Source organism: Oryzias melastigma, linkage group LG6, assembly GCF_002922805.2.
Source record: "Oryzias melastigma strain HK-1 linkage group LG6, ASM292280v2, whole genome shotgun sequence".
NCBI lineage: Eukaryota > Metazoa > Chordata > Actinopteri > Beloniformes > Adrianichthyidae > Oryzias > Oryzias melastigma.
In genome coordinates, this window is record NC_050517.1 from 23,679,566 (window position 1) to 23,695,889 (window position 16,324).

At 36.0% G+C, this 16,324-nt stretch overlaps 2 protein-coding genes across 3 annotated transcripts in view; one reads left to right on the plus strand and one right to left on the minus strand.

The window, feature by feature from the left end:
* LOC112152817 (BTG3 associated nuclear protein) overlaps window positions 1-4,059 on the minus strand; it is a 37,010-nt gene extending 32,951 nt beyond the window's left edge. The window contains exons 1-4 of the mRNA XM_024282611.2: window positions 3,904-4,059; window positions 1,271-1,349; window positions 1,005-1,114; window positions 700-899 (exon numbers count right to left, since the gene is read on the minus strand). Of these exons, the coding sequence (XP_024138379.1) occupies window positions 700-899; window positions 1,005-1,114; window positions 1,271-1,343 (383 nt within the window). The 5' untranslated portion in view covers window positions 1,344-1,349; window positions 3,904-4,059. The remainder of the gene's footprint in view (window positions 1-699; window positions 900-1,004; window positions 1,115-1,270; window positions 1,350-3,903) is intronic.
* Window positions 4,060-7,773: 3,714 nt separating this feature from the next.
* fbxo31 (F-box protein 31) lies at window positions 7,774-15,080 on the plus strand. Of its 2 annotated transcripts, XM_024282585.2 has the most exons (10): window positions 7,774-8,282; window positions 9,586-9,657; window positions 10,564-10,650; window positions 10,967-11,043; window positions 12,035-12,202; window positions 12,308-12,382; window positions 12,475-12,584; window positions 13,561-13,714; window positions 13,892-14,265; window positions 14,546-15,080. In XM_024282585.2, the coding sequence occupies exons 1-10, from the start codon at window positions 7,874-7,876 to the stop codon at window positions 14,766-14,768; spliced, it is 1,749 nt and encodes a 582-aa protein (XP_024138353.1). In that variant the 5' UTR covers window positions 7,774-7,873; the 3' UTR covers window positions 14,769-15,080. The 2 variants fall into 2 exon arrangements, with proteins under 2 accessions (XP_024138353.1, XP_024138354.1); XM_024282586.2 differs by lacking the exon at window positions 10,564-10,650 and having other exon boundaries at window positions 7,775-8,282.
* Window positions 15,081-16,324: the final 1,244 nt, after the last annotated feature.

Sequence of the window (16,324 nt, forward strand, 5' to 3'; positions counted from 1 at the left end):
TATTTTGGCTTTTTAGTATTTTTTCTGCTTTTTTAATCTATTTTAAAGTTTAGCTAATATTTCAGCTACATGCTAGCTATTTTGGCTTTTAAGGATTTTTTCAGTTTTTAAGCTATTTTGGAGTTTAGTAAATATTTCAGCTACATACTAGCTATTTTGGCTAATTTAGGTTTTTTTCAGTTTTTGAGCTATTTTGGAGTTTAGCTAATATTTCAGCTATGTGTTAGCTGTTTTGGCTAATTTAGGATATTTTCAGTTTCTGGGCTATTTTTGAGTTTAGCAGACATTCCAGCTACATACTAGCTATTTGGCTAATTTAGGCTTTTTCAGTTTTTTTGGCTAATTTTATATTTAACTAATATTTTAGCTGGCTATTAGCTTGAGCGATTTCAGCTATCAACTTCAGCATTTTTAGATTTTAATTTCAGCATCTTCAGCTATCAGCACTACCATCTTCAGTGCCCAAATTCAGCTTACAGCATTCACACTAGCATTATTCCAGGTAATGCCATATATCTCATTTTTAGTTACTTTAAAGCTAATGATGGTTAAGATGTATGCTTTACATCCAGTTTGCATACGACCCGATTAGTAGACTAATCTGAAAAAATAATTTGTGATTAGTCAACTACTAAAATAATAATTTGTGCAAGCACTAATCCTGTTGACCAAATGAATAAAATATGCGGTGAGCCATACCATCGCACTTTGTTCCAAGTTTGAGTGGCACCCTGTGGTGATCCTGCAACCATAGGAACCTGGATTGGACTCTTGGAACACGGAGACATGCTGTCAAGTTTGCGTCCAAGAGCTTTGCATGTGGCATCCAAGGCCTGTAGCTTTGATTCGATTCCATCCAGACGTTGGCTGATTGATCCAGTGAAAGAAACCAAAAGGTTCTGGAAATAAAAATAATATGACATAGTCGTTCTCTCAAAAATAATATCCAACATTGAAAGATATGTGTGAACGTTTTTGGAAACCTTTTCATGAACAGCTGCTACCTTAATAAAAGATAAATCTTGATTGTTGTTGTTGTTCTCCTGGCTCTGGCTTAGTTTTCTCTTCTTCTTTTGTGGTCTTTCTTCATTGTCGTCATGATTGTCCAGCATTTCTGACAAATATAAAAATATACTTTTAAAAAAAATGACACTACAACATTGAGCATATTTTATAGTCTTATGTATTTAGCAGTTAAAATTAGCTAACTTTAATTAGCCATTAAATATTGATGTAGATGTTATCTTTAAATTCCTTTTGCAAAACTCACCTGTACGGTCTTGGTGTGTAAAGTCCTCCACTGTTATTTGCACAATGTCATCTAACTCTTGTTCAGACATCATTCATAGCTGAAAAGAGACAGGAGGGAAAAACTGAGTTGACACGTACCTTTACGTAAATAATATTTATTTTTTACCTCAAGTTGTTTAAATAACTTGAAACAAAGGAACAAATAAAGAAGCTAATGATTTTTATTTTGAAATTTCAACACGATTTAGAAGTTATATATCAAAATTCAAAGGAAAAATGTTATTATGACTTCTTGTGTGCATAAATATCACCTCCTCTATCATTTAAGAGAAACTTTAACTTGTTTTTTTGTGTTTCTGTCTTTCTTGAATTTAACTGCAGGTCTTTAACTGCCTTAAAAACGTCCATTTGTTGTTCCTGTTCTTAAGACCACAGCCCCCACTAAGGTACACAAAAACTTCTTAAAATTTGAAAAAAATTCTCTAGATGAGCAATAATTCTCCCGATGGGGGAAAGAAAAATAGTCTTACCAAGAAATCTTTTTTTTAAACTAAGATTAGTTTGCTATTGAAAAGTTTGTATATCACCTTTACTTAACAGAACTGGGTTCTGTTCAATTTTATGCTCTGGCAGCATCAAAACCACAAAAGGGATACAGCAGTTTCATAAAATTGACAAAAGGTAAGGAAATAAAGCATTTTTCCTGAAAGGCCAGTATTTCTTAAGATTCAATTTTTGCATTATGAAAAAAAAATGCAGTTGACATTTTATTAAAAAAAAATAAACAGAACTTTAAGACTACTACACTGATGAAGCGTACTCTGGTCCCACGCATGGTCGGGCAAGGCAGGGGTAGAGCCCACAGGCTTCCGGTCAGGGGTCAACTGCCCTACCTCTCCACCATGGTCACCCCCAAGATCTTTATAGTATGACACTAAATTATCCTTTTCACTATTAATTAATAACCAAACAGTCAGAAAAAAGCTGGATTAGTCTTAAAAGATTAATGGGGCAAAAAAGAAATGCTTGCAGAAATTATTGCAGATTTATTTCATATTTGGCCTTTTTTATCTATATATTGACAACTCTATAACAAAGAAAACAAATCGACTTGAACTGTTTTTAAGCAAATCATTTTTGCTTTATTTCAGTTATGAACGTGTTTGACTAACAGTATCTGGTACTACTGTTGTTGCCACTGATAAATATTTTGAAGCTGTTTAAATGTTTGAGTATGCGATGACAATGAGTTTTATTATATCAACATTTTGAATCTCAACATGTCTGGCTGACTATAAAAAAAGACTTCTCATCACACCATGTAAAATATAGATTTGTTGTGCAAATTTCATAAATAAATACAATAGTTTTTTATTTCAGGAAGTGTTTTTACATTTTTATGAACATGTTACTGTTATAATAATTTCTCTTTGATAAGCTTAAATCTATTTATGTATTATTTATGGTTAAAATACTTGTAATTACTGTTTTTTTTTTTTTACTCAGATCCTTTATATCTGAAGTTTTTATTTTTCTTATAATACAAATCTTGACCATTACATCAATAAGGGTTACGTATGTTTCTTAAAGCATGCATGGGAGAGAGAAGTTAAAGGTGTTTTGCTCTTCTGATTCAACTTTTCTTAAAGGTCTATATGAATTAAAGTCCAACCATTATTAGATGTAACATTCAAAGATAACTTGCTATTATATTAAATGTGTGTTTTAAAGTGAAAAATTAATTAAAATAGAATGTAAAATAATCAGTGTTTGGGGCTAAAGACCACCTTTTAAACAATTAATTTGGGATTGGCATTGTTATTTGTATATTTTCTTTACATAATTTGGCTAAATGTAGCAGGAAACAAATATTTTTTTATTAAATTAAAATGCCAATACATCTGTTCACATCACTTCAGCAAATATTGACTAAATGTCTGATTTAAATAAATTTACATTTTTGTAAAAACTGATCATTTTCTATCACAGGGTGACATTTAATGCACTTTTGAAAATTACTTTCACATACACATACATGCATGTATGCATTATTTGAAGACAATTCAGTAAAAATATCAGACTAGTAGATAAAATTGGTAAGAAATTCCCTACTATTTGTAAACTGGTGGCTTATTTTAACAAGGATAAGGCCAGACTTTGTTTTAGACCTTTTACGTTTCAAGTTCCACTAAAAACAAAATATTACATCCTTGCCTTGCTTGGTAAACGATGCAGCTAGCACATTAGCTTGCTATGCTATCACTACAACTGGGAGGGGATTTAGCGAACTAACACTGGAGGAAAATAGACCCTGCTGGGTATTTATTATTGTGAGCAAAAGTACAGTTTATTACAGCTGTATGAGGTCACAGCTGTCCATTATAACTAGTTTCCATAAGCACATATCAGTGATGCACTGGCAATGGCTAAAGTTAGCACAATCCGAAATGAGAGCTACTCTTTAAGCTAAACCAATGCAAATATAACGCTAGCTTAGTAGTTAGCATGCTAGTTAGGCCTACAGGCCGCTGAAACGCAACGACGTAATTTCTAAAATGTAAAAAACATAAATTTCAATATGATTTTGACTTGGATTCTTAGACCATTGCTCACACACGTCAATTGCACGGTGTAAGAGTGGGCTTATATTACCGTGTGAATGACGAATTCTCGTGTTGTTTCTAGAGATTCCGATAACGGCGTCGTTCCTCGCGAGAGATGAGCTCGTGCCTTCCTGTGCTCCTCCGCCGACGGCTACTGCTGAGACGGCCTGCAGGGGGAACGTGCCGACTCTCCATCAGATATCAGGTCAACGTCAGGGTGGAAAGTTTTCTTCATCAAACAGGAGAAAAATATTTGACACGGACTATTTTTGCACAAAAGGGCCGAATGCATTAAATATCATGAATAAATACTTGTTTAAATTATTGGAATTTTAATGAACTGCTTGCCTTACCCTCAGCAAAAGAGTAGTTATTTAAGTGTATTACAAGTAGGCAAATGCTTGATACGATAAAAGTGAGGCACTTTACTTGAAATGTACTGTTTATATGTTGTAAATTTAAAAATGTCCAATTTATTCTGAAGTATTCATTTGGTAATAGGCTACTTCCTACACTATATGGTCTATCAGGGGCAATCTAAGGAAAAAAATGTAAAATTATAATAATTATTATGCAAATTAATATTTTCTTTTGACTTTACAGTTCACATAGCAAAATAGTCAGATAATTTAAACTTTATTCAACTCATTCATTAATAGTTAAAGCGCACGTCACTCCACCAGAATCTTGACTACAGCACCCACAATGCTCTAGTAATCAATCAAGCAGTGGCTTCATGGTATACAAGTCCACATTTTTACAGAATAATTAACACTATGTACCAGAGATTACCAAGAGTAGAGATTACACTGAAAGTGCACCAGATTATAAGGTGTAATTTCTACTATTAAGACAATTTTTTTGGCAAAAATATAGTGTGTTACATTTGGTTTGAAACAAAGTCTAAGCCTTTTTATTATCAATTGAACAATGAGTATTGTGGGGTCATGTCAGCACAACATGGAAACTTCAGATACTCTATCAGGGAGGGAAAATAGAGTAAACAAACCTCCCACCACCATAAACATATAAGACAACACACAACCCGCTCAGATAAAAGATACATTTTCATATTTTCCCTTTGCACCTTTTCTACTCATCCATCCATCCATCCATTTTCCTGACCGCTTCATCCCGTTCGGGGTCGCAGGGTGCCGGAGCCTAACCGAGTTTTTGGACAGTGGGAGGAAGCCGGAGTCCCCGGTGAAAACCCACGCATGCACGGGGAGAACATGCAAACTCCACACAGAAGGGTCCCAGCCGGGATTCGAACCGGGGCCTTCTTGCCGTGAGGCAAGAGCGCTAACCACTGTTCCACCATGCAGCCCCCTTTTCTACTCATGTTTAAGCATATTATGCTTTCTTTTAATGTAGTTTATTTATTTACTTTTTATTTTGGTAAATTGATACATTAAACTAAAGAAACATTTTTTTTTCTTCTGTCATGTTTGTGAGGGCATATTTTTTACCTCTGCATGTGCACTTGAGTATTCACATTTTCTTTACATTATATAATAAATTATTTGATTAAAAAAGTTCATCTTTTTGATCAACGCTCATACTTAATTTGGGTGTAGAAGGTGACACATTGTGGTATTGAACTTCTGCCAATACATTACAACCATAATTTTAACTTTAACATACAGTTTCTATACCGGCTTATTCCAGGTCAGGAGGATGCTGAAGCATACCCAGCTTCTGTTATCCAAGGAACAATTTATAGTCTTTAATCAACTTAGGAAGCATGATTTTGGTGTGTGGTGCTCTGAGAAAACCCACACATGTAGAGGAAAAAGATACAAACTTCACACAGAAAGATCCCAGCTGGGATTCAATCTTCTCACTGTGAAGTGAGAGTGCCAATCACTACAGTACTACTTAGCCATTAGGATAATTACAATCTAAGTAACATGTATTAAAATACACAAGTTAACATGATGAAAAAAAAGTTAAATGGTTTCCTTTTAAACATAGGCTTTTTAAAGTCATCTTATATGGATAGGTAAGGATTCTAAGGATGGTGGGAAAAACAAGGAGAGCTTTGTAGAATACATGGAACTATGCAATATAGTTTGGCCAATCAGAATGCTAATGGCATTCCCTTTCTTTCCGACATCTTCTGCCAACTTGCAGCCTGGAGGTCTTCTCTGCAGTCCTAACATTTTTTATGACAGATGCATTAAAGCAACTTTTATTTTCAAAATGCATAATTATTATGCTGCCTAATATTTGTTGTTAATACAATTAAACATCGGTTTTATGTGAAAAAACTGATTGTTCTGCAGTTTACATGTTGTTTCAGATTTTTTCCTAAGAGATAGGCTAATATCATACAATATTTATCAATTTGTCTCTTTCTTTTATGTGAATTTGTGGGCTATTACATTTTTGAGAATAAATTGGATTGTTAAATATAAATATTTCTATTTATTTAGCTGCCATAAAAGCAACATTTTTAAGCAAACTTTTAACAAAGCTTAATATCCATGCATTGCATGAGAAGAACACGAATAGAATAAAAAGGGCAAAAAAAAAGAAAAGTATAGTAAATGAGAAATAAAATTATGATTACAGAAAACACTTGAGTAAATCACAACATAATGAAAATTGGCGAAAGTTTAGTTTATCAGGATTTAAGATTTATATTTTGAATTTTTGAGAGGTTCTCTGTATCTTGTAATTTCACAAATAAAAAGAGGTAAACGAGGTTAAATGTCAGTACGGTATATTTACATTTATGAATATGGAATTTGGCTAAAAGAAACATTTAATTGAGTAAATAGACCTAGTTTTTTTCAAAATCATATCACTAGATGTGTAACTCAATACGTACTGTGTCACCAGACCCTTGCCAACACACACCTGTAGTATTAATATTGAGTTAGTTTTTTTTTCCTAAGTCATACTTTTTTGATGAATGGTAAAAATTTGTTCTGGTACAGTATAGTGTAAATACATATCAATACGTATTGCGATATGTTTCAAATGATACAATACCTATCATGACCATAAAAAAGAGAAACATTATTCTGGTACAGTCTTGAGATATATTACGAGTATTATGGTATGTATCACACCACAATACAATACATATCATGATACACACACATTATGACCACGATACGCATTCTATCGTGGTGTGATACATATCATGATACAATACAAACAAGGATACACAAATGATACATATTGTATCATGAATTGTACATTACATATGTATCATAGTACATATTGAATCAGGATATGTATCATATCGCCAGACTCTTACCAATACACACCCCTAGTATTAATATTCAGTTAGAGATTTTTTCTAAGTCACGTGTCAAAGTCAAGGCCCGGGGGGCCAGATCCGGCCCACTGTGTGATAATATCCGGCCCGTCAGATCATTTTTAGTTTTTGTTAATAACAGCCCGATGTTGTCTTGTGATAGTAACATATAGTAACACATTCTTATTCTCAAGTCGTCACATATTCAAAAGTTTTTAAAATTTAAAAAATGTTGTTTTAGTGTGTTCAATAAATGTTTATCCTGTTCGGCCCCCAACCAAGGGTGTGTTTTGTATTTTGGTCCCCTGTGCAATTGGGTTTGACACCACTGTTCTAAGTCATGCTAAAAAAAATAAAAATAAATAACAATAATAAAAAAAAAAAAGTTAGGGAAAAATTGCTCTGGTGCAGTCAAATATATCGCGATAGGTATCACGAGACGCGTATCGCAATATGTATCGTATCACCAGACTCTTGCCAAGACACACCTCTAAAAAGTAATAACACCTTTAAAAAATGTAATTAATTATTAACGCACAAAAAGCACAAATATTAAAATGTAAATAAAAAACAAAGATTAAAAAACAAATGTATATAATATTAAATCAATTTTGTTTTAACGTTCTTCGCTTGACGTGTTTGACGTCAGAAGTAGCGTCTGTTGTGCTGGCGAGGACTGAAAGGGGGATGAGCTACACTGCAGCTAATACATGTTTGTAGTGATGTAATGTTGCCAGTTTGGTGACTACGGATGGCTGTTTGCGCCCGGCTGTGCGGAGTGGGTCAGTCTCGGAGGTGCAGGAGGCGACAGCGGAACAACCAGCAGGACCAGGGAAGCGATTCGGACATGGACGAGGAAGAAGGGGAGCGGATCGTGGGTCAGCGGAGAACCGACGCGGGCTGCTGCGGAGGCCCGGACAGCGCCGTCGCCTCTGCAGGGCCGAGTGACGCTGGCGAATATGGCAACGGTCATGTCAACAGAGGAGCTTCTGGAGACAACTCGAGACCTCCGCAGTCTTTAGCGGAATTACCGCCGGAGCTTTTAGTGGAAATCTTCTCGCTGCTCCCTGGAACTGTTCTGCCAAATGTTGCCCTAGTCTGCAAGAAATTCAGACAAATCCTCAACACAGAAACCATCTGGAGAAAGCGATGCATGGAAGGTAAAACCTGCCAAAAATACTCAAAAATCCCCTACCATCTTTTTATTTTATTTTACATGAAGGCGCCTACATAATATCTATTATCTCCACGAACCAGGAGGGACCTATTACTACGTCAGAGCCATAAAAATAGATTGCCGACTTTCAATGATGTTTGTCCTATTTTAGTTGCCGTAGAGCTAATCAAATATGAGGCAAAGTGCACCCAGATACGTTTATTTTTAGAAATCCAAATCTCAAACATATGTATTGTGTCAAAACATAGCAGTAGAGTACAATTGAGGCAAAATACAGAAGTATATTTTCCTGTTTTTATATGCACACAATGCATAACATTGATCATTTTATTTATGTGTAAATAGTTTAGCTAATTTATTGAAGAAATATAAATAAGTAAGACTACATCTGATTGTGTAACAAGGCCTGGATTTAGCCAGCCTCTCTATGAGGTGCATATGTGAATATTATAGTGTGGGTGTGTTGATAACTTGGGGTTTCATATACCCACAGTGGCCCTAAAATGCACAGAAAACCATGCTATCAACAAATTCATCAATCCATATATGTATAATCTATTTTATGTATTCAGTTTTATGTCAAATGCTCTTCCTGACACAATCCTCTGCATTTTCTGGGCTTGGGACTGGTTTGTGTTTTTTGCGGGTTCAATTATTTTATTTTTTTCTTTTATTTTTATCATTTAGGTAGATCTAATTTTATTATTGTTTGTTTGTATGTATTGTATGTATTTTTTTTTCTTTTTTAAAATTTATTTGTGATTTTTATTTCTTTAGTTAATTTTGGATTTTTGCGGGCCTTTTTACGCTCGGGTCACTGGGTGTAACCGCCCTTTTTCTGCCATATTAATTTAATTAAATACTAAACCAAGGAAAGCCAAACTTGCAACACAAGTTTTTTTAAGAGACAATTTATTTCTTTGAAACATTCATAACACTGTTAGAAAACAGAAAAGGAAGGTTGTGCAATACTAGAATTTCATTTGTTGTAACTATTTACTTGTTTTACCAATTTTGGCTAGAGATCCATTCATGCAAAAACACTCACACCATGAATCAACTGTGATCAGATCACTCCAGAGTCATCTGACTTGATTTTCAATGGACTGTCTGCCTCTGGCTGCCAACATTTTTAAGTTGGAGCTCATCTTAGCGATTCTTTCCACTTCCCAACTGATTTATCAAATTAGTACAGGATTATGCCAACTTTGTAAACAGTTTTTGAAAATATTATCTGGTTGGGACTAAAAATCATAATGATCCATTCTCCTGTTTTTGCTCTGCAGAGTTTGGCATGAACGAGGATCTGAGGAAGATGGAGGCAGGAGGAGTGTGCAGCCAGGACCTCTATGTCAAGCGTCAGTTCTTTAGCTTTTTACTTCTTTCATAACTTTTGTTTGTTCTTCCTCATTTGGGCTGTTTGTCTGCACTTATGTGCAACTGTGTTCACTTGCGGTAAGGTTGCAGATGCAGGAAGAAAAGCCCATCACGGCTGACAGCAAATGGAAAGCACTCTGATTTTTATTTTGATAATTACACCGCTCCCGTTGGTTCCTAATTGTTTGGAAGCAAATATACCAGCAATATCAGCTCTCATCGAGCAGAGTAGGGAGTGTGCAGCACTGGGCCCCTTTAAAGACCCACTCTGATCACTTTTTGATCTATTTTAAAAGCGTTCCCAGTGGTCTTTTCATTATGATTATGCCGTTTTTAGCCAAAACCAAGAAACGTGTGTTGCTTTCCGAGACATAATTTCTGCAAATCGTCAGGAGTTCAATAGAAATTCTGAGTTGTGTCCAGTGGAGCAACCCCACCCCCCTTCCCCTCTATTGCTGAGAGCTCTCTTTTTATATGCTCTCCCGCTAGCTTAGCCCCAACTTAACATTACTGGTGCAACAAAAATGACGACCAAAATCGGAGCTGTCCAGCCATACAGTTTGGAACCAGATGCCAGCTCTGACGAGGAAAACAAAGATGTACATAGATCTAGTCCACTAGAAATGGAAGCATCAGAACGGAGTTACCCACCCAGCATATTTTCTAAGCTCTTTTTCACAATTTGAATAAAAACATTCTTATAAATTAAATTTTGGGTAACTTTCATAAATAAATTTCCTCCATTATCAATAAAATATGAATATTAAAAGCACAGTTTTCATCAGAGTGGGTCTTTAAATGAGTCTGCTTCATCATGGGGGCGGGACTTGACCGAGCTCGCCTCCGTGATGGGCTGCTCCACACATGCCTGTGTTGTGCCTGTGCAGGTGTCAACCCACGGGTCAAGTCAGGGCGCTTTATGAAGCTTCTCCCGGACTACGAGCACATGGACTATAGAGACGTGTACACGCACTGTATGTAACATATAAAGCAGATAGCTTCAGCATGACCCTTTCTTTTTTGTGTGGGAGAATAGATTTTTGAGCTTTTGCAGTGGAATGCATCTTGTCTTCAGTTCATTTTTTTTGCATTTGTCACTTGGCACTGTTGATGCTTGTACATTAACTCTGAAAGTCACATGGAGTGTGTAGAAACTTTTCTTGTGAATGATTAATTCCTGTTGGTGTTATGTCTAAAACAAAAAAAAAATAAGTGAGTTTTTGTCATTCGTGCCGAAGCAGGAGGGAAGTTTATAACATTTTGTGATTTTGTTGTGCTCTTGTGTTGCAGTGCTTCACCCATATAGGCATATCTTGGGGCTTTGGCAGCCTGACATAGGTCCTTATGGGGGATTGCTCAACGTTGTGGTAAGTGTTTCTTATATTGTGGTTGTAGTGCAGGGGTGTCAAACTCAAACACACAAGGGGCCAAAATCCAAAACGCACCTTAGGTCACGGGCTGAACAGGATAAACATTTATTAAACACTATAAAACTAAAGTTTTAAAACTTTAAAACCGTAACTTTTTAACATAATTATTAACTAGATATATAGCATTACCTGCGATAATGCTAGTGTGAACGCTGAAAGCTGAATTTGGCCACTGAAGATGCTAGTGCTGATAGCTTAAGATGCTAAAATTGATAGCTTAAAACGCTGAAAGCTGAAAACACTGATAGCTGAAATCACTGAAGATAACAGCTGAAAACGCTGAAGCTGATTGTCAGCTAAAATATTAGCTAAATGCCAAATTAGCCTAAAAAAACAACAAAAAAAGATAATTTAGGTTAGTCAAAACAGCTAGCATGTAGCTGAAAAAAATAGCTAAACTTCAAAATATCCTAAAAAACTGAAAAAAGCCTTAATTAGCCATAACAACAAGCGTGTAAATATTAGCGTAACTCCAAAACAACCTAAAAAAAAAAAACATAAAAAGAAAAGCCCAAATTAGCCAAAACAGCTAGCATGTAGCTGAAATAGTAGCTAAACTCCCAAATAGCCTAATAAATCTTAGTAAATGCCAAAATAGCCCAAAAAGCTAGCAGAATGACAATTTTTAAAACTTTAAAATTGTAACTTTTTACCATAATTATGAATAATAAAAAGGCGGGAATATTATTCCAGAATAAATCAATTTAAACCTTAAATCACTCTCAATATTTTACTTTCCATAAAAATATATTTTGTCAATATAAGATTGGGCCATTAATAGCAATAAAATAAAATGATCTGGAGGGCCGGATATAATTACCTGGCGGGCCAGATCTGGCCCCCGGGCCTTGACTTAGGAAGAATGACTGCAGTCCATTTATGACAACAGTCTTCATCAATAAGGAATAATTCCATTTATTTTTTGAAGGTGGATGGTTTATTCATCATCGGTTGGATGTATTTACCACCTCATGACCCCCGGGTGGAGGATCCCATGAGGAGACGGCCACTCTTTCGCATCCACTTATGGGAGAGCAAAAAAGCCACAGTAGAGTGTATGTATGGACACAAAGGTCCCCACAAAGGAGACATACAGGTGGGGACAGCAGACAAATTTTGAAATACAGAAAATGTATCCTTTTTTTATTTGAAAGTTTATAACATCCACTCTTAAAATCAAATGTTTATATTCTTTTTTCAGACAGTAAAAAAGGATGAATTTTCCACTAAATGTAATCAGACTGATCATCACCGGATGCCTGGGGGCAGACAAGAGGTGAACCAGGGGGGAATACCTCTAACATTTTAAATAGCATTTGTTTGAAATGCTCAGTAATAATTATTATGATTGGTTTTATGTTTACCTAGGAATTCAGGACGTGGCTGGAGGAAGAATGGGGTCGAACACTGGAAGAAATTTTCCACGAGCACATGCAGGAGCTGATCCTGATGAAGTTTATTTACACCAGTCAATACGAGTATGGCTCCTTTTAGTACCTTATGCTTACAAAACTAGAAACAGTTTTGATTAGGGATGTCTCGATCCGATCACAAGGTCGGAAATCTGGCCCGATCATGTTTCAGAGTCGATCGGATAATGCTTCTCGATCAAGGATTGGAAATTAATTTTATTCTCATTATTATGATCTATGCTATATATTTCAAGCTTATTATTCTGGGTACAAACTCTACTAAAGTCTGCATGTCATGAACGGAACACATTGTATTGCTGTCAAGGACAACAGAAAACGCCACAGTTTGGTAAAGTTAGGGAGACTTTCACAGATTTGGATTTTCCAGCTCAATAAGTCTTTTAATAAAGGCCATGTGACACAGCCACTATGTACATTATTCCACGCAGGAAATTTCAGTCTTTTGTGATACATGCGTGATAAACCTAAGTGTTTCTTGTGTTCGTCATCCGTCAATGAGTGCAGATGCCGTCAAGAGTTTCAGCCGGTCTATACGTGAATTTCATTTTGAGCGGTTTAAAGTTTTTGGTTGGTTGAGGATCGCTTAATTTATGCAAGTTTATCTGCAATTATTAAGTAAATCTTGCTCAACATTCATGCTACAACAGTTTTGGAAGAAACTCGTCTTTTTTATTTATATTTTTTTGGTGATATGAATCACATATGATCAAAAATGATTAATAGCTCTTAAGATACTAAAACTACAATCACCAAACATTCTATTATGACTAATTATTACTTATTTTTAATAGTTAACTGTTTTTCATAGGTGTAAATAACACTATTTACTTGATTGTTCAACAGGTTCACTATTTAAGTGTTAAATGATAAAATAAGGTTAATAAAATCAAAATAAGGGTCAGCCTTGATCTGTTTTTATTATTTTTATGTGTTACAAAACTTGATATCAGCAAAAAGTCAAATGACTCGAACAAAAAATATAGACGGTCTAAAACTTTGATTGTTTTGTTTTTAATTCCAGTAACTGTTTAACATACCGACGGATCTACCTGCCTCCTGCGATGCCCTCAGACCTGCTGCAGCCGGGCCTTTTCAAAGGCACCTACGGCAGTCATGGCCTGGAGATCGTCATGCTCAGTTTTCATGGTTCTTCTGCAAGAGCTACCAAACTTACTGTAAGTTTATACATTGTAATTCTTTCTTCTTCTTTTTTTCTCCACCTCTTCAATAAGAAGTAATGAAAGGCTAATGCTTATAAGTAGATCTATTTTATACTTCCACAAGAAATGAAAGAGGTTTCTGTTGGTTGTGTTAGCATCACACACTGACTGAGTCTGTGCTCCATCCTGCAGGGAGATCCTAATGTTCCTGCTGGCCAGCTCACGCTGGACATCGACCTGAGGAGGCCGGTGGTCCTCCCAGACTTGGAGCAGCAGCGTAACATCGAAGAGCTGTCTCGGCTCGTGCTCAGGATACACGAGGAGGTGCAGAGTGATGCGGAACAGCAGGACAGTGAAGCTCCTCCCGTGGTCAAATCTGCAGAAGAGGAGGGGGCTTGTGGTGGTACCAGTGGGCCAGAACCAGAAGAGGTAGACCACGGTGCCTGTTCAGACAGCTGCCAGCCTGGCCCCAGCAGCAGCAGCAGTCCTCCAGAAGCCCAGCCATTTGTTTTGCCTTTGGGCGTCATGGCTCGCAATGAGGTGTATCCTCGCACTTGCAGGAAATGGTAAGACTTTCATCACTCAGTATAGAACAATGTTCAATGTGCAGCAGAACGCAAAATGTTTAATTGCTCATTGAACTTCTTAATAGCCAAAAAGATCTTTAACCCCTTCATGCTGCTAATTTGAAATTAACCATTAAATCCACCTAATTTACCATCATCTTGAAAGGAAAACATATATATATATATATATATATATATTCTATATACAATTTTTTTCACACTATATGGCACCCTGTCAATGAACAATCAATTGATGAATTCCTGATGTGATGTGTTCCAGCTTCTACGGGACGGGCCTGATTGCAGGGCACGGCTTTACAAGTCCGGAGCGCACCCCTGGACTTTTCGTGCTGTTCGACGAGGACCGCTTCGGTTTCATCTGGCTGGAGTTAAAGTCTTTCAGTCTGTACAGTCGCCTGACGGACCATCTACCCCACGCTCACGCCCCAAACATGGAGCGATTTGAGGCCATGCTACGTAACATGCAGTCCTGGACATCCTGATTCTTCAAGCTTTAAGCCCCGCCCTCCTCTCACAATAAAGGAAAACCGAGTGTTTCAATATGAAGTGGACATCCTGATAGGTGTTGACCTCAAACCTCCAGATTGTATCTGTGACCATCCCATTCTGGATTTTTACCATCTAACTTTAGAGACTCATGTCACGCCCTGACTTCCTGTATCTGTTACCACACATGTGCTCAGAGGGGCCTCCACTATTGATTCCTTCGCCTCAATATTACCCTAATCCTCCAGTGCAGCATGACAAGGGGTCACATCAAAAGTTGTGTATTCCCTGCTGGGCAAAAAAAAGAATGATGCCACTCATACTACTTATTAAGGATGAAGCTGTATGTGCCTGTGATTCCTAAACCATGTCTGTACTGGATCATGCTTGAAGCAATTAAGTGTCCAATGTATTTTACTATATAATAGTATCATACAAATTCAGTGCCCAACTTATTTAAACGCATGCTGCAGTTATTTAAATCTTCGCACATTTCACTCGCAACCACTATTTATACATTTGTTCTTAAAGCAGCATGTTTTGCTTTGTGGGTTTTTGTTCTTTTGTGTTGTTGAGGCGTAAGATGTTTAATTAAGGGGCATCTCAGGTGTTTCTCTTGGACAGAAGTGGGTTAAAATGAAACAAAATCATACATATATATTGAAACAAAAATGTCAATTAGCCCCATAGATATACAATTAATTTTTACAACTGGGCAATTTGTTAACCCTTTAACACCTGAGCCGTCGCCAGTGACGCTTATACACAAAATCTTTAAAATACTGTAACTTTTCAACCGTAAACACGATCAACGTAATTCCAGCAGATTCTGAAGGAGAAATAAGCTAAAATAGTAGAAATTTCGTTAAATAACTATGAAAGAGCGCTGAAGGAGACCTCAATTTCTGAAAATTTGTGTAATAAAATTGCTTAAAAATCCCTAATACATGCCTATTTTGTAAAAATATTTAACATGTTGCTTAAATATGAGCTAATTAGCCCAAAAACCTAGTTAGATGCCAAATTAGCCAAAAAAGCTAACACTACTTAAATAGTAGCAAATTCAAAAATAGCCTAAAATTCCCCAGTTAACTAAATTAGTCAAAAATGTTAGCATGTTGCTAAAATAGAAGCTAAACTCTAAATCAGCCTAAAAAAACAGTAGATAACAAATTAGCCAAAAACTTTAGCATGTCGCTAAAATATTAGCTAAACTCCAAATTAGGATAACAAAACGACCTCAGTTGATGCCAAATTAGCCAAAAAAGCTAACACATTGCTTTTAAAATACTAGCTTAATGCCAAAAAAACAAACCTCAAAATTCCTCAGTGAACTAAATCAGTAAAAGCATTTTACTAAAATATAAGCTAAACTCAAAATTAGCCAAAAAATCCTCAGTAGATAATAAATTAGCCAAAAATGTTAGCATGTTGCTAAAATATTAGCTAAACTCAAGATTTTTTGAAAATACAATAAAAGATGAAAACATAGCCCATTAATATATTTAAAGGCTTGTTGCTAATCTACCTACAATTTTTTAAATTTGAAGAC

What these genes read in the sequence shown, in the direction of transcription:
- fbxo31 (XM_024282585.2), top strand. Translation starts at nt 7,874, where the DNA reads ATGGCTGTTTGCGCCCGGCTGTGCGGAGTGGGTCAGTCTCGGAGGTGC. An exon ending in GGGGATTGCTCAACGTTGTG is followed by an intron (nt 11,044 to 12,034) that starts GTAAGTGTTTCT and finishes TATTTTTTGAAG; the next exon opens with GTGGATGGTTTATTCATCAT. An exon ending in CAAGAGCTACCAAACTTACT is followed by an intron (nt 13,715 to 13,891) that starts GTAAGTTTATAC and finishes TCCATCCTGCAG; the next exon opens with GGAGATCCTAATGTTCCTGC.